The sequence below is a fragment of the Onychostruthus taczanowskii genome, unplaced genomic scaffold (assembly GCF_017590055.1).
Source record: "Onychostruthus taczanowskii isolate IOZ18803 unplaced genomic scaffold, ASM1759005v1 scaffold24, whole genome shotgun sequence".
In the NCBI taxonomy this organism is placed as follows: domain Eukaryota; kingdom Metazoa; phylum Chordata; class Aves; order Passeriformes; family Passeridae; genus Onychostruthus; species Onychostruthus taczanowskii.
Window position 1 is genome coordinate 991,128 of NW_024499684.1, and position 26,627 is coordinate 1,017,754.

A 26,627-nucleotide genomic window follows, 5' to 3' on the forward strand; every position below is an offset into this window, starting at 1 on the left:
TTCACCCGTGGCTGACTCTCCCTGTCACCCATGTGTGCTGTCCCCATCCCCTGCAGCTCTCTGTCCCCATCCCCCAGGAGTGGCTGTCCCAGCACTGCCACTCGCTGTCCCCAGAGCCGTGTCCCCTCTCTGGGCAGTGGCAGTGGGTGGCTGTCCCCTCCCGGCTGGTGGCTGGGGCAGGTCCTGCCCCACGGCTGCTCAAACTCAACCCTCCTCCCAAGCCCTTCCCTGCAGCCTGGTATTTTCCATCTAAAGGCTGCCTGACAACTTTAATCTAATGCTTAAATGGATGGAAGAGGAGCCGTCGTGCAGGAAGGCTGTAATTTAATTACTTGGGAAGCACACAGTTTAAGACATTTAAAATGTATTATTTTAGCTTGGCTGCTTTGGCAAAATCCAATTGGAATTTTGAGCGTGCTTATTTTTATTTCAGACTAACACTACAAAATGCCTTCTGTAGAGTGTGTTTGTTAAGAAATTAATTGTCTTTGAGGAAAGGAAAATGCCCTGGGTGGGACTTGCTCCTCGAAGCATAGAAATGTGTTTGCATTGTTTCTCAAACTACTTTTGTAGCTCCATAAACCCAGCTCAGGAAGGAGGGGAGCAGGGCCTGGTGTCCTGATCCCTCTCTGGACTGGCCCTGTGCTCCCTCAGGGCTCTGCAAACGAGTTTTGGGAGATGTTCATTGGCAAAGCTCTGTCCAGAACAGAAATAATCAGCAGGACACGGGGTTTGAGGAGCAGGAGAAGAAGGAAGCTTATGGAAAATAAGGTCCTGAAGCTCCTGGATGCCCCCTTTAAGTGCTGGTGCCCTGTCCCTGGCAGCTCCTCAAGAGGGAAGCTGGAGCAGGTTAAACCTTGGTTTTGGTTACAAAATTCAGGATTGGTGTGAGAGCTTAAAGCAGCTGGGTGCAACACGTGGAGAGCATGGGTGCACCGGGGGCTGGTGTCTGTGCAGGGCAGCAGAGCTGGGCTGGGCTCCCTGGGAGCTCCTGAGCCACCAGGAGAACGTGCCCTTTATGTGAACAAGCTGCTTTGGAGATATTCTGGGGATGAAGTCATAAAAGTTCTATGGCATACCTATATTTTCCTTTTGGCATTGACTTCGCCATAAAAACTGACACAGAAAAGCAGCTTCAGCTGTGCTGGCTGGGAAACAGCTGCAGCTGCTTCTCTGAGCCATCAACCAGCCCACAGTGGTGGGGATGGAAGGGATGCCATGGGCAGGAACACCTCCCACTCCCCCAGGTTGCTCCAAGCCCTGTCCAGCACGGTAATTTTTTCCCAATATTCCATCCATCCCTGCTCTGTGGCCGTGGGAAGCCATTCCCTCCTACCCTGTCACTCCAGCAATTCTTCAAATCTTTCAAAAAATTTATTTTCTCTGTTAAAAACCAAAAGTCCCATGCAGTAATTAAAAGATAAATTCCATTATTTTCCCCAGTGTTTTCCCTACCTCATTCTGCTTGTTTTTAAAACAGCTCCTGCAAATCAGCTTTGTCTGAATATTGTTGCAGGGGTAGATTGCCCCTCCGAAGGGGAGTCTCCCCTTCCTGAGCCATCCCTGAGGGTGCTCCTGGATGCTGATGGGATGGAGCTGCCTTGGGCTGTGCTGAGAGCCCAGAGTTACCCTGGGGCTGCCCAGATCCCCTCCCCAGTCCCGGGATTGTGCCAGAATCAGCCTCTCTCGCCTATGGAGAAAGCTCCTGTTCCTCATTTCCAGCTGATTCCACTTCAGCTCGGCGACCGATGCTTTCCAGGGTGGGCCGGGGATGGGGAGGCATCCCCGACAGGCTTTTTCTGGTTGTACTTTGCCTCTTCGGCTGGGAGGTGGCACGGAAAGCAGGGCAGATGGCATTTCTGGTGCCAGCCCCGAGGGGTTTGGCGGCTGCGCCCCTGCACGCAGGCATGACTGGATACTGATTTCCAAAAAGCGGGATGCGGTCAGCGGGCGTGTCCCGGGGCTCTGTGTCCATCCCCAGCAGCCCCACGGGGCTGGGGACCTCCAGGGGACACTGGGGACAGCGGGGGCCGCGGTCACCCCTCGCACGGCCGGGATGGGATGGCGCTCTCCCTGTTCCTCTCATTTCTGGCACTAACTTGATTCCATCAAGGTTTTTTTGCACGGATCACGTAATCCCCTCAGCCATCTGAAATCCTGCACTTTAAAAGCCTCGCTGCGGAATGACAAAGAGGTTTTTTTTTTTTTTTTTCCCTTGCAGCCGGGGTCGGCCGATGACGAAGCGCGGCGGGGGCAGCGCCGTGGGCAGCGCTCGGGATGCGCTCGGGATGCGCTCGGGATGCGCCGGGACGGGCCCGGGGCAGGAGCTGCTCCCGTGAAACCCCCGTCCCGGCACCCCCCGGTGACCCCGGTAATTCTGGGGGTCCCCGGGCAGCTGTGCCGGGCTGCGGGCGGGCTCGGGGGGCCGCGGGCTCGGGGCCGTCTCCTCTGCCTTATCCACATTTAATGCGTCATCTGCAACTTCGGCGAGCATGCAGCCCGGGAAAGCGCTGGGGAGCTGCAGCTGAGGCGACCACCCACGCAGCCGGTGGCCCTGCGAGGACGGGAGGGGAGCTGGGAAGTGAGGAGGGAGCCAGGGAACGGGGGCTGGATGCCCTTCAGGCACCCGCTCGTCCCCTGTGCCACCCACGGCTGGGCTGGGTGCCCAGCTGGGTGCCCACTGCCCAGGAGCATCCTCCTGCCTCCCCCAGAGCCCTTCCCGGCCCTGCCTTGTCTCTGCTGTTATTGCACCAAGCAGTTTGTGTCCTGTTTGGTGTCACTGAGGCAGTCCTGAGCAGGGCTGCGTGGCAGGGAGGGGGCACAGAGGGACACCTGGGACTGCCTGTGGGCTGGCAGTGTCCCAGGCCAGGCTGGACATTTGGAGCAGCTGGGACAGTGGGAGGTGTCCCTGCCGTGGCAGGGGTGCAGTGGGATAATCCTTAGGGTCCCTTGTGACCCAAACCCTTCTGGGGTTCTGTGATCCATCTGCCCTGAGAGCAGGAAGGCAGCGTTGCTCCGGGAGCTCCTTCCCTGCGCTGCACGTGACCCAAATGCAATTCCCTTTTATTTCTGTAACAGGTAGGAGATCACACAGCAGTTTGCAGAGCAGCAAACACGAGCGCAGTCACAGTGCAGGTGTCAGATTGAATGCCAGAGCAGGGTGAAGGATGCACGTGCTCAAGTAAGAGCAGAAATCTGTGTTTTCAGCTTGCACAGCTCGGGCCACCTACGCTGGTCCAGCTGCTGCAGCTTTGTGTGTTTATCTGTGCTGCTCTTCACTTGGGAACAGAGGTAAAAAGTCACTGAGATTTGATGCTCTGCATAAATATCCAAACTTCATCAAGGCAGGAGCGTTTGGGCAATGCTCCCAGGGATGCCCAGGTGGGATTGCTGGGGTGGCTGTGCAGGGCCAGGGCTGGCACTGGGGGACCCCTGGGGGTCCCTTCCAGCTCAGATGTTCTGTGATTCTGATTCTGTGCTGCAGCTTTGTGGCCTGGAGCTGTCCTGACCTCTGTCCACACGAGGAACCTTGGCTGGATGTGGTGCCTTGGGCTGGGCACACAAAGGTGCCAGGGCCACGGGCTGCTGTGGGCACAGGTGGCACTGTGGGGAAGGGCCCCTCTCAGCTGGGCTGTGTCCCGTGGATGGGACACAGTTTGGGTCGCATTGGGGTAAAACAGGCTCCGTTTAGGAACAGGGAATGTTTCCGAGGGACAGGCAGGCAGGTGGGCTGTGCAGAGCCACGAAAGCTGCCCGGCAGGGTTTGCTCCACCCCGCCCTTTTTATTTCGCATTATGGACGGCTTTAACCCCATCCTCGCCGAACCATTTCTCCCCAGCAGTGAGCGCTTTCTGTGGCACCTCCAGAGCAGCGGGGACGCTGTGGTTTGTCCCTGCCCGGGCTGCTGCGGGTGTCCAGGGTCGCTCAGCCCCCCAGCAGTGCAGCAGAGGGGTTTGTGACCCCCGGGCCACCCAAAGCAGAGGGGTTTGTGACCCCGGGCCACCCAAAGCAGAGGGGTTTGTGACCCCGGGCCACCCAAAGCAGAGGGGTTTGTGACCCCGGGCCACCCAAAGCAGAGGGGTTTGTGACTGCGGGCCACCCAAAGCAGAGGGGTTTGTGACCCTGGGCCAGCCCCAGCTCGGGTTTGCAGTCCCCGGGCCACCCAAAGCTCAGAGTTTGTGACCCCGGGCCACCCAAAGCAGAGGGGTTTGTGACCCCGGGCCACCCAAATCTCGGGTTTGCGGTCCCCGGGCCACCCAAATCTCGGGTTTGTGACCCCGGGCCACCCAAATCTCGGGTTTGCGGTCCCCGGGCCAGCCCCAGCTCGGGTTTGTGACCCCGGGCCACCCAAAGCTCGGGTTTGCGGTCCCCGGGCCACCCAAATCTCGGGTTTGCGGTCCCCGGGCCACCCAAATCTCGGGTTTGTGACCCCGGGCCACCCAAAGCTCGGGTTTGTGACCCCGGGCCAGCCCCAGCTGCAGCTCCATGGCTCGATCCCCGCGGCACGGGTCCAGGCGAGCTGCTGTGCCCTTGGGAAGTGTTTTGTTCCCGACATGAGACGCACAAAGCATTATCTGTCTCTCCTGCCGCCCACGGCACGCAGAGACAAGGTCCTGCCACCGGAGCCTGGCCCGGGGACAGCTCCTGATGCCGCGGGGCTTTGGGAGCCGAGGGAGCCGGAGGAAACCGGGCTGAGGGCAGGAAGCCACCCCAGTTAATTAACGTCGAGAATTATCACCTCCGTGGGGCCCAGCCTCGGCTCCCTGCGAGCCTGAGCCCGACGGATGGTGACAAGTGGATGTACCCGAGGTGTCGGGACCAGCTGAGCATCTTGAGCATCTTCCAGGACGTGCAGGGCGCTGGCCAAGCACACGAGAGTGACTTTTAAACACAGGCAGGGAGTGAGGGAACACGGGAGAAGAGTTGAAATAAAAGGAGGAGAGATCTAGATTAGATGCTGGGGAGAAATTCTTTACTCAGAGGGTGGGGAAGCCCTGGCACAGGCTGCCCAGAGGACTGGCAGTGCCCAAGCCAGGCTGGACACTGGGGCTGGGAGCACCTGGGGCAGTGGGAGGTGTCCCTGCCATGGCAGGGTGGCACTGGGTGGGATTTAATGTCCCTCCAACCCAAACCATTCTGGGATTCTGTTATTTTTCCCTGCAGGAGCCAGGGATGGAGCTGGGGTCAAGGCCAAACTTGTCACTGTCCCCACTCCACAGGTGACAGGTGAGGGACATCAGCTGCAGCGGGAGGTGGGGAGGGTCTCTGCTTTCATCAGGATTTTGGTGTCTCTTGAAACAGCCTCTTTTTTCAGGGAATAAATTACATATTTTATTCATTTCTGCACAGAAAGGAGCGGTTCTGGAGCCCTGATGGGGATGTTTCTAAGCAACGTTGTTTTCCCACCACCAGCGTCAGGAGCAGTGACTTTTTTACGATTTTTTTTTTTCATATTTTTGTAGCAATAAGACAAACTCTCTGCAGTTTATATCAGGAAAGCTGTGCCATGATTTCCCCAGTTTGGCTGTATCCCCCCACCTGCGAGGGGGTGTGTGAGGGGTCCCCTGGGGGTCACCTTCCCCCCTGTTGCTGCGCTGGGACCGTCCCCTCAGGTTTTATTTTGGTAGAGTTTGGCTGCTGTGGGCACAAACACAGACACAGGGCAACGAAACCAGGCTTGGAAGGAGCCAAAAGCAGCTTTATCTGAATTCCGTGGAGCTCTCCCAAGCCTGGAGATTCTTCTGTGGGTGTGGACTCAGAAATGTTTTAGTCATTGTATGTGTTATTGCAGAGATTTTATTTAAAACTTCTGGTTTTGCTTGGGGGGAAAATCCTCTCCTGTCTCATTTCTGATGGATGGATGGATGGATGATGGATGGATGGATGGATGGATGGATGATGGAAGATGGATGGATGGATGGATGAGTGAATAAATGCATGGATGGGAGATGGAGAGATGGATGGATTGATAGATAGAAGGGTGGATGGATAGACAGATCAATAGATGATGGATGGATTCATAGATGGATGAATAAATGCATGGATGGGAGATGGAGAGATAGATTAAGAGATAGATAGATAGATAGATAGATAGATAGAAGGGTGGATGAATGGATAGATAAATCAATAGATAGATGGATAGACAGATTAATAGATGGATGGATGGATAGATAGATTAATACATGGATGGATGGGTGAATAAATGCATGAATGGGAGATAGATAGATAGATATAGATAGTAGGATGGATGGATGGATGGATGGATGGATGGATGGATGGATGGATGGATGGATGGATGGATGGAAAGCTGGATGGCTGGATAGATCCACAGATAAACAGGCAGAGAGGATGGTTATCCTGATCACTTCCAGCTGGGAATGCTGCAGGGGAGGGGAAGGTTTGGGCTGATTTGGGGGGTGTTAATTGAAGAGGCCAAACCCAAACTGTCCCTGCTCCCAACAGTGAAGGGAAGCAAATCCCCACCTGGGCAAGGGAATGGGTTGTGCTGTAATTGCTCTGTCCCTGAAGGACACAGGAACCCTTGTAGGTTAACGAGGTAATTAAGCAGCACAAGTGTCTCAGGCCATAAATCTCTGCCAGGGAAGGGGTGGGTTGTGTGCCTGTGTGGGGTTTGTGCTGCTCTTCCAGCTCTGTGTGCCCTGCAGGAGCTGGGCTGATGCACGGTGGGTGGGGAGGGGAATGGGAGAGGGATGGTGAGGGAAACTCCCAAGGAGGGAATGGGAGAGGGATGGTGAGGGTTTCCTGAAGAGGGGGAAAGGAGAGGGATGGTGAGGGTTTCCCGAGGAGGGGAATGGGAGAGGGATGGTGAGGGTTTCCCAAGGAGGGAATGGGAGAGGGATGGTGAGGGTTTCCCAAGGAGGGGAATGGGAGAGGGATGGTGAGGGTTTCCCGAGGAGGGGAGCTGCCCTTCCCTGCTGCTGGCTGAGGGGTTTGCCTGGGGCTGGACTGGGTTTGGGAGGATGGAGGTGGCCCTGCAGGGACAGTGACAGCCCCTGGGGCTGCTCCGGGTCCCTCAGCCCAGCGTTGCAGAGCACTCAGTGCCGGGCTCTCACTGTTCCCCTGCTCCAGCGTTAATTACAGCCCCACAATGACAATTGTTTTCTGTCCTGTGCCACAGCAGACAGCCCGCTCTGTGGCACGGGGTGCTTTGCAGGGATGTTTCACCCCTGCTTCCTCTCCTTTCTTTGCTTGAGGAGTCTCTTGGCTCTGCTGTCCCTGTGGCCTCAGCAGCGGGTGTCACACAGATGTCACCGCGTCGGGTTTTTTCCTCCTAAAGCTTTGGTGAAGAGCCTCTTGGCTCTGCCCCCCTGCAGGGCTCTGCTGTCCCTGTGGCCTCAGCAGCGGGTGTCACACAGATGTCACCGCGTCGGGTTTTTTCCTCCTAAAGCTTTGGTTTGTCTGCCAGAGCTGAGCCTCATCCTCCTCACAGCCCTGCTCTCCAATTCTCCTCTCTCCTGGCTCCCCAGGATGCCTGTGCCTGCTCCCCTGGGAGCTCCCTGCTCATCCCACATCTCTATGTACATATATAAAATACAATTCCTTTGGTTCTCCTTCAGCTCTGCCTGCACAGTCAGCACTCGCCCTTCCCAGGGAATAATTCCACTCCAAATTCCCATGAAAACCATGAAGGAGGCATGGGGTGAGGGAAGAGGCACAAGAGGGGCTGGGAATTTTCCATGCCATGCTCAAGCCTGGCTGCTGCCCTGTGCTGAGGGAGGTTTAGGCTGGGCACTGCTGGTTTAAGGCAGGGCTCTGTGCAGCATCCAGGAGCAAGGGAAGGTGGAACTCAATCCTAGGGGATTTTTCCTTGTAATGTGGCCCTGGTTGAAGCCTGGATTACATGTGTAATGTTGACTTTAGTTAAAAGACTCTTGGAAGCCTGTGATATTTCCTCCTGTCTTTTTGCTGTCAGGTTTTATCCCAGATGCCTCTGTGCTGCTGCAGGATGTGTTAGTCCTCCCTTTCCCTCTGTGCCGCTTCTTCACTTTCTGATGTTGAACTGCAGGGCTCTTGAAGCCAAAAATGGTCACCTCGGCCTTTAGTGTGCATGTTGGACCCTGGTGCTTTCTTTGGCCACTGAATGAGCCCTCCTCACCCAGCACTCCCAACTGGATGCATCTGTAGGATTTTCCTTGGTTTTGCCCATCACCTCCTCACAGTTAGGTGGCTGACAAGCAAAATGATGGCTTTTCCCCCAGATTTAAGGAGCTGGAGGCTTTTGCAGCTCTGGGTGTGTCCTCAGGGCTGGATCTGTCCTGCACGGGCTGGTGTCAGCCCCAGAGCCCCCTACATTTAACAAAATAATTAACTGGGCTTATTCAGCTCTGCATAGAGCCAAAGTGTCTCTTCTGCCTGCTGTGTGAGAAGGACTCGGTGCTGGGCTGGCTTTGGGCTGTGGCTCTCCTGAGGGGAGTCAGGAGTGGTCCCGTGGGGGCTGAGCTGTGTGTCTGCTGGGACTGAGCCATGGGCAAGGTGGCTCCTGTGAGCCCAGGATGTGTGCCCAGGCAGGGCTCTGCCCTCTGTGCAGCCTGGCGAGGGCTGGCAGCAGCTGAGCTGACTTTTCCAGGCATTGCCCCTCCAGCTGCAGAGCTGTGCCCACCTGGGGCAAAACCCTGAGCTCAGCCCAGGGAAAGCCCCACCAGCCAGTGGGCATCACCTGGGTGTGGGTGAGGAAGAGGAAGGAGCAGCATGGCTGGGATTGTCCTGGGCAGAGAGGGGGTGACCAGCCCTGGGGCTGTGCCACCTGAGGGTCCTGTCTGGCAGGGAGGTGCCAGCCCTTCCCTGCTGCCCCTGGCAGGGAGGGGCCAGCCCTTCCCTACTGCCCCTGGCAGGAAGGTGGCAGACCTGGGGCTGTGCCACCCGAGGGTCCTGTCTGGCAGGGAGGTGCCAGCCCTTCCCTGCTATCCCTGGCAGGGAGATGCCAGCCCTTCCCTGCTGCCCCGGGCTGGGCTCTCAGCTCCTCGCCAGCCTTTTCCCTGCCTGGCACCTGGCTCTGGAGCAGCTCCCGGGAATGCTGCCCCGGCTCCCTGCAGGGCTGCTCCCCCAGCCTGCCAGGATCCCTCGGGAGCAAGGAAAAGCCTAGCCAAGGGGATGGCAGCCGTGCCCGCCTGCTGGGCGCCCCGGGCTGTGCTCGGCGGGTGCCAGGCTCCAGGCTGTGTTTGTGTGACTCAGCTCTGCTGCCGCGGGGACGTGCTGCCAGCCCGGGCTGCTGCTGGGCAGGGAAATGGCACCTTGGGTGGTGCCAGCACAGCGGGGCCGGCGAAACCCACCGACGGAGAGGGGCTCTGGGGGGGTGAAGCCCCCTTTTCCTGGCTGTCCCCTGGTCAGTGCCACTCCCCAGGACAGGGCAGCACAGACGCTGTGCTCACTGTCCCGAGGCTGCAAAGATTTGAAGTTAAAATACATCCTAGAGCTACAAGCAGCAGAAGGGCTGGGGTGTCCCTTCTCTCCCCAGAATAAAGCAGTGCCCTGGGGCTCTGCGGGCTGAGGTGGCTGCAGCTGTTGTGCCTTGGAGGTTTTGGTGGCCTCGGGAGGTTTGCACAGCTCCACTGTGGGTGCTGTGCCCCTAAAGCTCTCCTTGCTGCCCCTTTCCCATCCCCTGCGGGGCTCTCCAGTGCCAGGCTGGGCTCGGCTGTAGCCCAGCACTGTGTGCTGCTTGGCTTTGGGCTCTGGCTTTACAAGAGCTCAGCTGAGGGGCTGAGCTCCTTCAGGCCTGCCTTGTGGTGCAGGTTTGGGGTCAAGGCGAGGAAAAGGAGGCGGCTGCAGGCTGGGAGGTGGCAGTGGGGTGGCTGCAGGGCTGGGGCCCGGCACAGATAAACCCTGGGTTCTCTGTGTGCTGGGCAGTGATCTGTGGGAGCACAGCCGTGGCTCCACGCCTGCAAAGCACGGCAGGAGCAGCACGATGGCTGTGCTAATGGAAACCAGGAGAGGATGGGTCAGAGCTGACTTTCAATCAGCTGCTTTGGCCAGGAAACCAGAAATCCTCAGAGACCAGAGGCTCCTGCTTTGTCCTCTCTAACAGCTACTCTGTCACAGAGAGGAATTCCTTCCCACTATTCCACCTAACCCCCTGGCAGTGGGAAGCCATTCCCCTTGTCCCCAGCTCTCCTGGAGCCCCTGGAGCCCAGCAGGTGAGCTCCCTGAGCTCGCTGGCACGGGCACCCAGCGGTTTCCCAGGAGGATGCTCGGCCATGCACAGCCAGAGCAGCTGCTCCTGCTGGACTGGGATTTGTTCCATCCCCATTCCCAGCAGCTCCCAGGCCCTGCTCCCAGCACAGCCAGCCCTGGGAGCTGTGGGGTGCTGCCAGTTCAGCTGCAGGCACGGAGCTGCTGCAGGGGAAGCACAGAGAGCTTTCACTGCCCCGTTACTTGGAGACAGCCCATTGATTTCACCTGGCACTTGTGCAGCTTCAGGCACGTGTCTGTCTGTCTGTCTGCTCCATCTGCACCCACCTGGTTGCTGCAGGATGGGTGTGAGTGGAGATGCACGTGAGTATTTGCTTGGTGGGTGTTTCTGGCTTTCTCGCCGGTTTGTTTCTCCTGTTTTGGGGGGCAGAGGAGAAGCAGGTGTTGGGTGGTGAATTCCAGACCAATTCCTGCTCTGCAGGAGGAGCCAGGGCTGGGCTCAGTGGGCTCTGCCACAGCACCAGGGCTGGGCTGGGGCCAGTTCCCACCGGTGTGGGCAGCTCCCCGTGCTGGTGGGGCCTCTCTGCACACCTGGGGGTGCTCTCCAGGCTGGGCCAGGGGCTCAGCAAAATCCCCCTGCCCAGCAGCCTCCCAGCTCCCTTTGTAGACAGATCTGGCCCTGCAGGGATTTGGCATTTCCAGCGTCAGTTTCCCAAATATTTGGGTCAGGTGTGCGCTGAGCAAATGGCAGAGCTCTGGAAATCCAAACACAACATTTCTGCCCGGATTTGTTGGCTGAGCAGGCTCTTCACAGAGCTGGGTGTTGCTCCCTGGAGCAAACCTGGCGTGTTTTACCCCAAAAGCTGCCTGGGGTGGGGAGGGGGCAGCCCTGCCGTGGTGGCACGGGGGAGCTGTGGGGAAGGACAGGACCATCACTGCGGTCTGGGCTGAGACCCTGCAGCAGATCCCACTGCCAGGGGTGGTGAATCCTGTAAAGGCAGGGAAACACCCCAGAGATGCACTCACCCTGTGTCCCTACAAATGCACTTATATAGGGGTGTACAAAGGGATGTGTGGAGAGGATCTGTGTTTGCACGTAGATACTGGGAATATCTGTGTGTGGATATAAAAAGGGATGTATATCAAGGGTGTGCCCATGGATATATAGATCTGAGGGGTAGATGTGGGTATTTCCATTAAAGGTTACACATAAAGGGTGTGTATATGCCTGGAGCTGAAGGGCATACATGCAAAGGGGGTATATAAAATATATATATATGTGTGAAATATATATAAAGGGTGTACGTGTAGATGTGTATTTATTTTTGTATGGAGAGAGGAGTTTGTGGCTGAGCTATGCCCACAGGCTTTGAAGAGCAAAGATCAGGTCCGTGAGAAATAGGATTAAAAACCTGTAAAATAATTGGAAGCTGTGAGGGAATGAGCAGCAGCACTTGACTCCAAGGGGTGTTCTGGGGTGGGTGGGCTGTGTCCAGAGGGAATGCAGAGATCCCCATCCCATGGGTCTGGGATTCTGGAATTCCTGCCCTCGGTGCTGCAGCTCTGGGGCTTTGCCTTTGAGCCCCCCAAAGGTTCCAGTCAGGATGGGGAGGATTTGTGCTGCTCTGGGCATGGATGGGTTTGGTGGGCAGGCTCCAGCTGTGCTTGCACTCAAAAGATGGAAAAAAAAAAAAAAAGAAAAAGGGAAAAAAGGAAAACTAGAAAAGGAATAAAGAAGAAAAAATAGAACACACACACAAAAAGAGGTCAGTGCCTGCCCTAGCTGTGCTGTGAGCCTGGGGGCTCGTGGGGCTGGAGATGCAGCTGCAGCTTTTCAAACCTGCAGGTTTCAGACCTGCAGCTCAGGTTCCTGTGTCTCCCAGCATCTGAAATCCCCATGAGCAGCACTAAATGTTGGGTGCAGCAGTGCATTCAGGGGTCCTGGAGAGGTGGGAACATGGGCAGCCCTGCCCCAAGGTCTGGCTGGTGCTGGGCTGGTCCTCCTGCCCCCCTGGGATGCTCCTCAGGGAAATTGTGCTGTAGGAATGAAAAGCTGAAACGGCCAGGAATCCAGTGTGGAAAAATGGGCCGGGCTGGAAGCACAGGTCACAGCCTGGGGTGTGCTGCCCAACCCTGACCCTGCCCGGGGCCAGCAGGGCTTTTCCTTCTCTTTTGTTTCATTTGGCTGCAAATAACTCCGCAGGAAGGGCAGGGACTGCTCGAGGTGCCTGCAGCAGAGGGATGGGCAGGGATTTATTCCTGATCCTGCCCCGTGGCAGGGGGGGAACGGGATGAGCTGCAAGGCCCTTCCCACCCAAAGCACTCTGGGGTGCTGTGCAAGTGCAGGGAAGGTTTGTGGGGCCCCAAACCTTGGTGGTGTTGGTGGGTGTGAGGTACAGCTGAATGTGTTGGGGTTTACTGCCAGCCCTGAGCACTCAGGGAGGAGGAGGAGGATGAGGATGGCAGCACACCCACCCCTCCCCAGCCTGGGTGCCCAGGTCCCACCGTGGGAGATCTGCCCCTTTTGGAGGAAAACACACATCTGGACAAAAGCTTGTCCCCTCCAGCTGCTGGCTTCCCGTGGGGTTGTTCTGTGTGTCCCTCAGGGGCTGACCTGCATTTTCTGTTTTCTTTTCCTTCCAGAAACCTTGGGAAGTCCGGGCTGCGAGTGTCGTGCCTGGGGTTGGGTGAGTACCTGTGGCCCCTGTGCCAGCCCTCCGGGGGAGCTGTGGGACCCTCTGGTGTGCCCAGTCCCTGCGAGGAGCAGTGCAGGGACCCCACGGAGTGTCCCCAGGGCCAGCTGGGCTGGGGCAGAGCTGCATCCCGTGCGTGCCATCCCCTGTGTGCCCCGTTTCCCCCCGGCTGCAGCAGCACGCAATTCCATAGCCATGCTCCATCATCCCCTCTGTGCTGTTTCCTGGGGAAGGGTTCTGCTCCTGGAGAGCTCCTGCTGCCTTTACTCAGAGAAATGCTCTGAAGTGCAGCCCCTGGGGCACGGGGTCGTGTTGTGTGATGGAGACGAGCCCCGCAGGGAGGAGGAGGAGGAGGAGGCTGAGCTCTGCTGTGAGCTCCTCCGGCAGTGCCAGGCTGGGCACCAGGGATGGAGCTGTGCCCCAGCACAGCCCCCCAGCCCATTCCTGCTTCCCGGGGGCCACAGAGCTGCAGAACCACCTCAGGCTCCTTAAAGAATGGCCAGGAAGGCAGCAGCCAGCCCAGGCTGAGCAGGAATTTATGAAATCGTGGAGTTTGATGGCACATTTTGGTTTATTGCTACGCAGACAGAGCGCGTGGAGGGAAATGAGGTTAAAATCAGTCTGCAGTGGTTGAAGTGGATGCTGGCCCACAGAAAGGGGGGTGCAGAGGGGGAGGAGACCCTCCCCTGGAGCCCTGGGGTTCAGAGCAGCCCCAGTGGCAGGCTCAGCCTCAGACTGATCAGTGCTTTGGGTCTGGAGGGTTTGGCAATGCTCCATCAACACAACAATAGCAGGGCTTAATCAGTTGACTAATTTAACATTTATAAAGTGACTCAATAGGATTTGCTATAAGCACAACAGTAGCTTAATTATGAATCTAAGCTAATTACGAATCTGAGATGGCAGTGTTCATTCTACACTTACTCAGAGTATTTAAATCAACTGATGTACCCACAGGTCCAAGGAGTTTGCAGCAAGCTTTAAACCTGTGGAATAGTCAGGGAAACACTGCTGTCTCTAGGCTCACAACCTATGGCATGCCTGGCTTTAGTCATCAGGAAATTTCCATCCTGGGTGCAATTTGGGTGGGTAGTTACTGGAATTTTCTTTGAGAAGTCCAGTTATAATAATAATATTATTATTATTAGGTCAGGGCAACGTGATCTACTGGGAAGTGTCCCTGCCCAACAGAGGGATGGAATGGGACGAGCTTTAGGGTCCTTCCAGCCCAAACCATCCCACGATTCTGTGATTATTCTACTCAGGCCGTTCAGACACAAAAATAAGGCCTTGGGGCTGTTTGTTGGAAAGCAGGAGCTTGGTAGAGCACAGGCTGTGAGAGCAGAGAGTGTTTGGGGTAAGTTCCAGGGGGTCACCTGCTCAGGTGGGCATTGCCAGGGTGGGGGTGCTGCTTCCTGGGGCAGGGGAGGAGCTGGGGGGCTCTGCCTGATCATCCCTGGCAGGGCTGGCTGCCCCCAGGGGTTAAATCAGAGGGAATTGTGAAAGTCACCCTGCAGCACAAGTGGGAGAAGCAGGCCCTGCTCTGCCAAGAGCTCTTCTGGTTAAAATAGCCCAGCCTTGGAAAGGACTCGTCTGGTCTGTGCAGAGGTTTTATTTATCAGTTTTATTTATCAGCCTCACAGCTTCCCCAAGTGCTGCTGGTGGGGTGGGGGAGAAAGCCACGGGAAGGAAGTAGCAGCAGGAAAAAAAAAAAAAAACCAAACAAAACAACAAGCAGTTTTGCAGAGCTTTTCTTTGATTTGAAGTGGAACTGCAGCAGCATCTAAATATACAGAGGCTTTGTGAGTGCAGCTGTGCCAGGGGCTGGAGCTGTGGGCACCTCCTCCTGCTCCAGCACAGCCCTGAGCCCCTGCCCCAGGAGCAGGGAGAGGGAGCTGCAAGCATCAAATCCAGAATCCAGAAATCCAAATTCCCTGCAGTGGGCAGGTGTTCCTCCTGCTGCACAGCACCTTTTCTTCTGGATGGTCGTTTTGGGTTGGAAGGACCTTGAAGCTCATCCTGTTCTATCCCAGCCGTGGCAGGGACACCTCCCACTGTCCCAGGTGCTCCAAACCCCAATGTCCAGCCTGGCCTTGGGCACTGCCAGGGATCCAGAGGCAGCCACAGCTGCTCTGGACACCTGTGCCAGGGCCTGCCCGCCCTCCAGGGAAGGATTTCTCCCCAAGATCTGATCTAAATCTCCTCTCTTTCAGTTTAAAACCCTCTCCCTTGTGCCACCTGTCCCTCTGCAGATCCCCCAGGTGTCTGCTCCCAGCTCTGGCTTCTCTGACTTTCCTAAATGCCTTCTCTCTTGCAGTTCCCTAAGAGATAAATGTGTATCCCTGTGTTCCCTGCAGCATGAAAATCCAATTTAGGGCTCACTAAAGTTTCTGAAGGCTCAGCAGTCTTCCTCAAAGGCCTTGCAAAATCTCAGCAAGGTGGGAGTGCGCTTCATCCTGCAGGATGAAAAGTGGAGGAGAAGGGGAAGTGGGGCAGAAACCCGGGGTGGGCAGGGCTGAGAGCAGGGACCCTTTGGGGACATCCTGCTCCTCCTGGCTCAGGGGAATGAGCTCCTCTGCTGGCAGGGCAGTCTGGGGGGGCCCTGAGCCCCTCAGAGCATGGCTGGGCATCATTCCTGGGAGCTGGGGCTGCTCAGCCAGGCTGAGCTTCCCTGGGAGCATCCCAGTGCTGGGTCCTGCTCCTGCCAGGGCTGAGCTCCCACCTCCTGCTTGGATGAGTTTCCTCCAGGTGAGCCTTCCACTGGGGATCTGCCAGCCTGCTCCTGGGCTGCTGCCGGCCTCTTTCCTTGGTGAAACGTGATTCCAGGGAATGCCAGGTCATGTTTTTCACCTGTGCAGCTCAGGGGGACCCTGCCTTGGGCTCCTGCAGGTTTTGAGAGAGCCTTGACCTCAGGGAAAGGAGCAGGACAAAGCTGCCATGCCAGCATCCCCAGTCCCATGGACAGGAGGTCCCAGGTGGCTGCAGAAATGGTGTTTTGTGAGCCCAGAGGGGGCAGGTGCTGCCCTCCCCTTGCTCCTTGCTCTGGGGGTGAGGTTTGGCACGGGCACCATCAGCAGCACGGGCTGGGGGCTCAGCCCTCTGCTCCTGCACGGGTGACACTCGTGCTGGCAGTGCTGTGACACTGCTCAGGTGGCCTTTGCTCTGGCACCACGCCCTGCTGGGCTTGGTGAGATGGAGCCAAAGCAGGGCCTCGTGCAGGAATTCCCCTTGGATGAGAGGATATCCGCTTGGAAAACCTTTTCAAGGCAGGAGGGAGGAAGGTGATGGGCAAGGGTTGGGGTAGGGGAGAGGGAGACAGTGACTTGGAAAGGGGAAAGGAGCAATTTAAAAAAATATCTTTCTCCAGTATATTTTTCTTCCCAAATGAGTGTGTTGGCTGAGGTTGTGAATCATCCTTGGCTGTTGTTTGAAATGCCAAATGTGCCTTGTGCTTTTTTTTTTTTTTTTGCCTTTTTTCCTTTGCAGAGGGAGGGGAGCAGCCTGTGCCACGCCGTGCCTCTGCTTTGGTGGGGGAGCCTTCCCTGCTCCTGCCTCCTGAAGCAGAGCCCCTCCCTTCCCCAGCCTCCCCTGGTGCTCTGGAGCTCACCCTGCTGAGCCCAAACTCATCCCTGCCTGGTTTTTGTGATGCTCGTGGGGGATGAAGACCCCTTGGAATCCCCACCCGTGGGCTCTGCTGCTGCTGTGTGCCCCAGCTGGGCCTGGGGGCACAGGGTGGGCACAGGGTGGGCACGGGGGGCCCTCGGGCAGGGCTGCCCAGTACCACAGGGATTCCTTCCTTGCATTTCAGGAGCTTTAAGGTGCCTGTTGTTCTGCTTTGAGCTCTCAGGCTGCTCTCCCCCAGCACATTGTCACTCAGTGGGACGTGCTTTGTGTCAGAAGGTGAATTTTGAGAGGATGTGCGCTCTGTGGGGAGGATGAATAATCCTCTTCCTTCTCACCTGTGCACCTGTGTGCTGCTTATGCAAAAGGGGGAAAAAAAATCTCTTTGAGATAAACAGTCTCAACCCATTTTTTGGTACAAACACATTTTAATGCATTCCTGTAAAAATAACACCTCTGAAGCTTTAACATGGAAATCAGGCTTCATTTGGTTATTTTTTTTTATCTGCATGAAGAAGCTTAAAGATAAAATGAAAACAGGTTTCAGTTTTATCTTTGTTGTGCAGGACCAGAGCATTTAAACTCCAATAATCAGAGAAAATACCTCTCCTGAGGTCTGTAGCCAGCAAGGTGCAGCAGGGGTACTCCTGTCCCATTATTGTTGTCCTTACAGAGCTAAAGAAAATACAAAACCAGCTAGAAAATGTGAGCTCTTTGCTCATTTGTTTAGTTCCCATTTCATCTCTGATCTGTGGCAAACTTGGCTTTTCCAGCTCGGGTTGTTCTGCAGGAAGTCAGGAGTTGCAGTTTGAACTCACACTTTGTGCATCTTTAAATAGCTTTATTTGCACTGAGAGAAACCTGACATATTAAAAAATTCAGACTGGCCTTTTTTTGAGGAAGAGAGGGCGAGCTCCAGCTGCCAGGGACGATGGGTGGCTGTGCTCTGAGCAGGGCTGATCAAAGCTGCCCCAGCGCTTCCACCCCTGCTGGGGTCCGTGTCCCAGGGACCCCCGTCCCTCTTTGATGAGGCTCTGGCAGCAGCTTTTGCATCTTTTCGAGTGCAGGCAGGCAGGGGAGCTGCAGTTTGTGCCCCTTGGCAGCACCAGAGCTCGGCCCTGCACTGCAGTCCCTGCGCTGTCGCATCCCTGCTTTGGTGGGGTGGCTTGGGAGGGGCAGTGCCACCCTGCCATGGCAGGGACATTCCCCCTGCCCCAGGTGCTGCCAGCCGTGTCCAGCCTGGCCTGGCACGCTGCCGGGGCTGGGGGAATCTCGCTGGGTTTTCAGTGGGGTTTTTCAGCTGGTTTTCCCAGCCCCAGCTGGGAGCCTGAGCCCTCCTAAGTCAGAGCAGGGAGTCGTGAGAGCTCTGCCCCATCCGCGCAGGATGGCTGAATTTGACACCTGGGATTCCTGAATTTGACACCTGGGATTCCTGAATTTGACACCTGGGATTCCGTGCAGTCTGCAGGAGTGAGGAGCAGCTGTGCTGGGCTCAGGGGGACCTTGTGGCAGGCTGGCAGGAGCCCCAGGGGCTCACAGCCCTGCTGAGCCCAGCGAGCAGGGATGTCTCTGTGGGACCTGCAGCTTCCCCAGCTCCCTCTCCCCCTGCCTTGGGAGATCTGTATTCCTGAAATAAAGACATGCATGCAAAACCTGGATACAGGAATCATGTTCCTGTGGGAATTCCTTGGCTTGGACCAGCTGACCTTTAAAGGTTCCTTCTAACCCAAGCTGGTTGATGATCTGGTTAAAGCCACACGCTGCTTCCACCACAGGATTTTTTAAATTTTTTTTTAAAGCAATGATCACAAAGATATAATGCCCCAAGTTGTCCTAATAATAGACCAGAGTCAGCAACTGAGCCTAAACTGCAGCAGCTTTAGGGGCCAGCCTGGAGAAAGCAGTGCCCTTGGGCTGGGCTGGCACTGGACATCAGCTGCATGGAAAAGTTCCCAGGGAAAAGTCACTTTGGCTTGGAAATCTTTCCTGTCAGAAGAAATATTTCTCTTTTTTATGTCTTCTTTTTTCTTTTCTTTTTTTTTTACTTCTAATTTTGGCTTTCAGGATGCTAAATGCTGAAGTACATATTTAAGGAGAGTTTCATTCCCCAAATGATGTGTTGTGGCAGCATCACGGATTTTTTTCCAATTCGTCAAATTGAAGCTTTGGAAAATGATTTCTGATTTGGAAAGAGCTTCAGATTTCAGGGCCTGGCAGTGTCCCAGGCCAGGCTGGACATGGCTGGAGCAGCCTGGGACAGTGGGAGGTGTCCCTGCCATGGCAGGGTGGCACTGGCTGGGATTTAAGGTCCCTTCCCACCCAAACCATCCCATGATTTGAATCCAGCTCTGTGTTTTGGCACCACAGCTCCCCTGGGAGCTGCCCTGGGCAGCTGCCTGTGCCAGTCCCACCCTGGGGGCAGGTGCCCTGTCCTGCCTGGCTGCAGGAGCTCTCCTGGGGCTGCACCACCCCCTGAGCCAGCTCACCCTATCTTAAACCCAAAGGGAATTCTGGCAAAGTCTCATTTTGGATGTCAAAACCCTCTTGTAGTAACAGATTATTTTGCTTTTTCCAGGGACCTGGGTCACTTTTGGAGGTCAGATCTCAGATGAGGTGAGTGCCTGGAACAAACCCTGCTCTGGGATATTTTTTAATGAAATTGTGGCTGCTGCAGAGACAGCAGCGAGTCACTAACAGAGCTCTGCCACAACCCCCTGGTGAACCTGACATTTCCAGAGATGGACTCTCACAAGCCCCATCCACCCCTCAGGGCCATCTCCTGTCCTGTGCTGTCCCCAGCCATGTCCCCTCCTTCCCCTGGGCTCCTGCAGTGGGAATTGGGAGCTATTTTTGTGTGTGGACATAATGGGCAACAGCCCTCAATACAGGCAGGGCTGGCCTTACAAAGGTGATTTATTTTTGACATAAGAAGCTGGAACAACTGAAAGTGAGCTCGGGTTTCCTCCGTGCTTCTCCCTGGAGCAGATGGCTCCTGATGCAGGGAATCACCCCGGAGCACTGGGCTGCACTGAGCTCCTCTGCAGCCCAGGTGTGCCAGATGTGAGCGCCAGGGAGAGCAGCTGCCTGCCCCTGGGACGTGGAACAACCCCAAAACAACTCTGGCATGAGGAAGAGAGCCCAGGAGCCTCATTTCCAAGGGGTTTTCCTTAAATTCATTTATCTGTCATGCTGCTTCTCCCGATGGATTCCCCAGCTTTGGTCCCATGGATTCCCCAGCTTTGGTCCCATGGATTCCCCAGCTTTGGTCCCAGTGGATCCCCAGCTTTGGTCCCTCTCACGGCACTGTGGGATGATGACCAGTCAGGTGATGGTCAGTCAAGGCCTGTTTTGATGTCCACTTTGCCCTCTGGTCCTCCTGCCCCCCTTGCTCACCATAATTCCCTGCAAAGCAGGACAAATTCCGTGGAAAAGCAGGACGAAAGCACAGCTCTGTCCTTGGGGCTGCCCTCCTCGGGATGCTGAGCCAGAGCCTTCAGCCCCTTGGGGTGCAGCAGGAGCCCCAGGGCTCCACAAAATGACCTTCAGTCATTTCCCCATCCCAGGACACCTCAGAGAGCTGCAGGACAGGCTGGCAGGCAGCCAGAGGAACCCTAACCCCCCCATTCTGTGTTAAACCCCGTAGAGCTGCAGAGCATCTCCTGTAACCCTGTGAAATCCTTGGCTGCCTTCCTGACGGAAAGCTCCTGGGAGAGGAGAAGGGTTCCTGCCGGGCTGGCTCCAGGGGGAGCTGATGTAAAGCCGTGTTTTGGTGTCCCTCCCGGGGGTGTCCCCTGGGCAGGGGCTGGCACAGCCCTCCCGGCCTCGCTGAACGCTTGTCCCCGGTGGCGTTTTCCCTGCTGGGGTGCGGGTTGTCACCGGGCTGTCCCCCGCGCCTCCCCAGGTGGCCGAGCAGCTGATGACCATCGCCTACGAGAGCGGCGTGAACCTGTTCGACACGGCCGAGGTGTACGCGGCTGGCAAGTGAGTGCGGGGCGGGCTGGGGCACACACACCTGGGCAGGGGCTGGCACAGACACACCTGGGCAGGTGTGCCCGGGGGGGGGGCTGGGACAGACACACCTGGGCAGGTGTGCCTGGGGGGGCTGGGACAGACACCTGGGCAGATGTGCCCGGGGGGGCTGGGACAGACACACCTGGGAGGGCGGGCAGGGTGTGCCCGGAGGGGCTGGCACAGCCACACCTGGGCAGGGGCTGGCACAGACACACCTGGGCAGGTGTGCCCTGAGGGGCTGGGGCACACACACCTGGGCAGGTGTGCCCGGAGGGGCTGGGGTACAGACACACCTGGGCAGGTGTGCCCGGGGGGGCTGGCACAGACACACCTGGGCAGGTGTGCCCGGAGGGGCTGGGGCAGACACACCTGGGCAGGGCTGGCACAGCCACACCTGGGCAGATGTGCCCGGAGGGGCTGGGGTACAGACACACCTGGGCAGGGGTGCCCGGGGGGGCTGGGGTACAGACACACCTGGGCAGGTGTGCCCGGGGGGGCTGGCACAGACACACCTGGGCAGGTGTGCCCGGAGGGGCTGGGGAACAGACACACCTGGGCAGATGTGCCCGGAGGGGCTGGGGTACAGACACACCTGGGCAGGTGTGCCCGGGGGGGCTGGGGTACAGACACACCTGGGCAGGTGTGCCCGGGGGGGCTGGCACAGACACACCTGGGCAGGTGTGCCCGGAGGGGCTGGGGCAGACACACCTGGGCAGGGCTGGCACAGCCACACCTGGGCAGATGTGCCCGGGGGGGCTGGCACAGCCACAACTGGGCAGGCTGTGCCTGGAGGGGCTGGGGTACAGCCACACCTGGGCAGGTGTGCCCGGGGGGGCTGGCACAGCCACACCTGGACAGGTGTGCCCGGAGGGGCTGGGGCAGACACACCTGGGCAGGTGTGCCCAGAGGGGCTGGCAGAGCTGTACCTGCCTTCCCTGGGCTCTCTGCTCCCCCTCTGATGGGCTGGGCTCTGGGCATGCTTGGAAAGCCTCTTTATCCCCGAGTGGGACAGGAGAACCTTTGCATTTGGGGCACTCATCAAACAAACCCAGACAATTAACCCAAAGCCTCTCGTGCCCAGCCAAGGCTGGAGTGCAGCACTGTTGTTGGCACAGGGAGAAAAATACCCTGAGCAGATGGCAAGTGGCTCTCAGTGGTGGTGGATGGCTGGGGCTGTGACAGCTCCAGGCAGGAATCCCGGGGGGAGCCCCTCTGGCTGCTCTCAGAGCCACTGTGGGGTGGGGGGATGCCCCCTCTGGGGTGAGGGGCACCGCCTGTGGATGGGATGGGGGCCACCACCCGTGCTGAGTGGGACTGGGGTGACTGACAGGGCTCCCAGCTGGGCTGGGACGTCGTGTCCTGCTCAGGGACCAGCCCAGGGTCGGGCACCTGGGAAGGGGCAGTGGGGGACAGGAGGCTCTGTGCTGCATGGACCTGTCCCAGCTGGGGGTCACTGTCACCAGGGGAGGGCAGGGGCAGCTGCAGCCGGGCTGGGTGGGGGCACTGAGCATCCCCTGCCCCCCTCACGCTGCCCTCTTCCTGCACAGGGCCGAGGTGATCCTGGGGAACATCCTGAAGAAGAAGGGCTGGAGGTACAGTATGCCATTTTCCCTGATTTGGAGAATTTCCCGTGTTGGGGGCTGCTGTCCCAGCACCTGCTGGGTGCCGTGGTCCCACAGGAGCAGCCCCCCTTCCCAGTGCCCAGGGAGGGTGCTCCCCTGGGAATTGGGCTGTGCCCACCCTGTGTGCCCCCCGTGTCACCCCTCGGGGCTGTGCCCCCCGTGTCACCCCTCGGGGCTGTGCCCACCCTGTGTGCCCCCCGTGTCACCCCTCGGGGCTGTGCCCACCCTGTGTGCCCCCCGTGTCACCCCTCGGGGCTGTCCATCCCCTCCCGCGTGGGAGGCTGGCTGCTCTTGGCACCTCATCCCTGCTGGGAACGCCGTGGGTTTGGGATGCAGAGCTGTGACAGCCTGGGAGGAGGTGACACCTCGTTTAAAGGATGCACATTAGCATATGTTGTGGAGTTTTAAGGGATTTGCATAATCTTCCCTGCCTGTCCTAGGCAGGTTCAGCCCAAGGGGGGGTCTAGCAGGGCTCTCTCCAAACCCAGCCCAGGGGATTAGGGGGATGATTGATTACTTGGTGAGAAGAGGCCTCCCTGCCTGTCCTAGGCAGGTTCAGACCAAGGGGGGTCTAGCAGGGCTCTCTCCAAACCCAGCCCAGGGGATTAGGGGGATGATTGATTACTTGGTAAGAAATACCCTGGGTGATGTGGAGGAAATAAAATGAAGTCCAATAAAAGCTGGGGAAATTGTGTTGTACATGTCTGGTTATGCAGCAAGGCAGCTGGAGGATGATAAATCTTTGATTTAATACCATGTAGAGTTTACAGATTAATTCAGATGTCTCACACTGGAGTTTAATAACTCTGGGAGTGCTGCCTGGCAGTGAGAGGCACGGGGCAGGGTGGCAGGAGGGAATAGCACTGCAGCCCCTGGGAAAAGGGCTGGGAGCTGCTTACTCAGTAATTCAACATGTCTGGGGCTTTTGGTCACCTCACTTGGATTACCTCTGGTTTCTATCCCGATGTCCAGTCCAAACTTTCCCTGACTTCATCCAATTTGCTCGTGCCCTGACTATTTATGGGCATATTTTACCAAAACACCTGCAGGATATTTCACTTTCCATCTCCTGAAGGAGCTGAAGCTCAGCTCCCCAGTCCCTGGAGAGGGACCATGCCCTGAGCACAGTGGTGCCATCCCTGGGGCACCTGGCAGTTCCTGGGGTCTCCCTGGCTGCCAGAGTTCCATTTGGAGGGAATTCCCCAAAAACCAACACTGCAGTCAGTGTCTCCTCAGCGTTTCACAGCTGCTCTGGTCTGTTTGAGCATTCCCAGCAGGAATCCTGCTCCCAGGTTTTACAAGTTGCTGATGGGCAGCATCTGCTTTGTGACTATTATTGTTATTGTTAAAATATTATTATTTTTAAAATTATATTAATTTTCCTGTTCTTTTTTCAGGAGGTCCAGTTTGGTGATAACCACAAAGCTGTACTGGGGTGGCAAGTAAGTGTAACAGTCACTTGTCCTGGGTTTGCTGCCCCAGCCCTACAGCCAGGGGACATTAATGGCACCTGGGGGTGCTTTGCTGCTGTCATTGCATTTCTGTTAATTTTGCCAAGTGTTTTACGGAGTTGGAGAGGAGGAGGCTCCAGGGAGAGCTCAGAGCCCTGCCAGGGAATGAAGGGGCTCCAGGAGAGCTGGAGAGGGACTGGGGACAAGGATGGAGGGACAGGACACAGGGAGTGGCTCCCACTGCCAGAGGGCAGGCATGGATGGGAGATTGGGAATTGGGAATTCCTGGCTGGGATGGAATTCCCAGAGCAGCTGGGGCTGCCCCTGGATCCCTGGCAGTGCCCAAGGCCAGGATGGATGAGCTTGGAGCACCTGGGACAGTGGGAGGTGTCCCTGCATGGCAGGGGTGGCACTGGGTGGGATTTAGGGTCCCTCCCAGCCCAACCAGCGTGTGATTCCGTAGTTTTGGGGGTGTTTCAATGAGAGCACAGCTCGGTGCTCCCGGGCTGTCAGCACCCCTCCCAGCTGTGCCTGTTTTTCCCTTGCAGAGCAGAGACGGAGCGAGGCCTTTCCAGGAAACACATCATCGAAGGTACCAGGGCCGGGCTGCCCCGGGTGGGCTCTGTCCTCTGCTCCAGGGCTCTCCCACAGCCCGGGGCTCTGTGATCCCACCACCCCTGTGCCAGTCCCACGCAGGGCAGCTCCCAAACTCGTCCTGAAATGCCCAGAATGCACCCAAGGATCCCCTCAAAAAGCGTCAGGGGATGGACGGTGCTGGCAGCCCCCTGCCCCCTCATTCCCGGGGCTCTGCTGGGTTTGGGGAGCTCTCTGCACCCCCCAGCCCTTCCCCAGGGGTCAGGGGTGCCTGGGCTGCCTTTGGAGCTGGGAGGGGTGAGGATGAGGATGTGGCAGGATGTCAGCCTGCAGAAATGGCCTCTGGAGGGCTGAGCTTTGCTCTTCCTCGAGGGCTCAGTTCTGCTCAGCTGGCTCCATCCCATCCTGGGGTTACTGACCCCATCCCTGCTCCCCTTCCTGCTGCTCTGTCCCTGTGGCCGTGTTCCTGCAGGAGAGGGGACAGCAGCAGCTCTGTGTTCTGTTTGTGCACTGCAAAGCCTTGGCCATGTCTGCTGGGGCTGGACCAGAGCTGGCTCTGCAGGGCTCAGCTCACAGCATGGGGACAGCAGTGCCGGGGACACAGCTGTGCCTGGGGAGCTGGGGGTCACATCCAGGATCAGTGCTGTCCCCTGTGACCCTGTCCCACTGTGCCTGGGGAGTGAGGGTCACATCCAGGGTCAGCAGTGTCCCCTGTGACCCTGTCCCACTGTGCCTGGGGAGTGAGGGTCACATCCAGGATCAGCACTGTCCCCTGTGACCCTGTCCCACTGTGCCTGGGGAGTGAGGGTCACATCCAGGATCAGCACTGTCCCCTGTGACCCTGTCCCACTGTGCCTGGGGAGTGAGGGTCACATCCAGGGTCAGTGCTGTCCCCTGGGACATTGTCCCACTGCCTGGGGAGTGAGGATCACGTCCAGGATCAGCACTGTCCCCTGGGACCCTGTCCCACTGTGCCTGGGGAGCTGGGGGTCACATCCAGGATCAGTGCTGTCCCCTGGGACATTGTCCCACTGCCTGGGGAGCTGGGGGTCACGTCCATGATCAGTGCTGTCCCCTGTGACCCTGTCCCACTGTGCCTGGGGAGCTGGGGGTCACATCCAGGACCAGCAGTGTCCCCTGGGACCCTGTCCCACTGTGCCTGGGGAGTGAGGGTCACATCCAGGGTCAGCAGTGTCCCCTGTGACCCTGTCCCTGTGTGACCCCTCTGTGCTTCCTGCCCCCCAGGATGTGCAGAACCTGCTGCTGGGGCTCAGGGATGGGACCCTCTGGGCAGCAGCTCCTCCTTCCTGTGCTGCACACCTGGGAAATGGGAGCCCCAGGGCAGTGCCCAGCTCAGGTGGGGTGAGTGGGGGTCAGCAGCCCCTCCCTGGGGTGCAGCTTTGGCTCCTCCATCCTCCTCCTTCCTGCTCCTGGCAAGTTTTATCCAGGATTGCCCTGCGGAGGTTTATCTTGGAGTGTGGGCAGGATCCAGGCACATCAGGATCCTGGGACTTTCCCAGGAAGGTAATCCTGAGAAGGCTTTTCTGGTAGCAACATTTTGTTGAATTTTCATCTAAATAAGCTTCAGTGAGGCAGTGGCACTGAAAGAGCTCAGGGAGGTGGCAGATGTGTCACAGGCACCCCAGACCCATCCATTTTCCATTTCTTGTGGGACTACTTTGTGAAATGACAGAAAAGCACTGGCAGGAGTTGGAATAATTTCACAGAACACCCAGCAAACAACGTGAAGGTCAATGAGAGATATTTTATATTTTTATATATATTTATATATATCTGTGTGCGTGAGAGAGAGAAGAGGATTTTTAACAGTTATTTTCTACAAATCTTCCCAAGAACAAAATGTTTTTATGAATGTTCATGAAGAATGAGTCAAAATAGAGCAGGCTGGAAATGTTTGCTGAATTTTGAGCTGGATAAAATGCCCATCCTCTGCTCGCCCTCTCTCATACACTCATGCATGGATATATAAATATATCTGCAGGGGTTTGATGCCATCTCCCATCAGATCCTTGCAGGAAGGCTCTGAAAACTTGGACGTTTATGGACTGAGCTGCAAAGGGCTTGGGCTCACTGTGCCAAGCTCCCTGTGCAGGGTGGGTGGGCACAGCTCGCCCTGGCAGGGGAAGCCCTCCCTGCTGCTTCACCTGTTCCCATAACCAGTGGCACCAGTCAGCCCCAGTGCCACCATCCTGCCCTCTGGGGCTGCCCCCTGGAATGGCCCCAGCAGCTGGGGCTGGAGCAGGAAAGGCTCTGTGGCAAAATTCGGATGGAATTCCCTGCAGGCAGGAGCAGGGCACTGAAAGAGTCCCTGGCAGGCTGGCAGAGACAGCTCTGTAACCAGGGCTGGTCAGCACAAATCCTGCAGCTCTAAAGCACATTCCTGGGGAAGGAGGGGCTCCCTGTGTGGCCAGGCTGGTGCTTTCCTCTTCAGATGGCTGCAGGGACGTGGCACAGCACCATTCAGCATC

At 57.2% G+C, this 26,627-nt stretch overlaps 1 protein-coding gene across 1 annotated transcript in view; it reads left to right on the plus strand.

Annotated features, from left to right (window-relative positions):
* The window catches only part of KCNAB1 (potassium voltage-gated channel subfamily A regulatory beta subunit 1), a 63,112-nt gene that overhangs the window by 25,396 nt on the left and 11,089 nt on the right, over nt 1–26,627 (plus strand). Inside the window, exons 2-7 of the mRNA XM_041405961.1 lie at nt 12,790–12,833; nt 19,036–19,073; nt 20,362–20,441; nt 22,019–22,063; nt 23,491–23,535; nt 24,093–24,136. Coding sequence (XP_041261895.1) covers nt 12,790–12,833; nt 19,036–19,073; nt 20,362–20,441; nt 22,019–22,063; nt 23,491–23,535; nt 24,093–24,136 — 296 coding nt within the window. The remainder of the gene's footprint in view (nt 1–12,789; nt 12,834–19,035; nt 19,074–20,361; nt 20,442–22,018; nt 22,064–23,490; nt 23,536–24,092; nt 24,137–26,627) is intronic.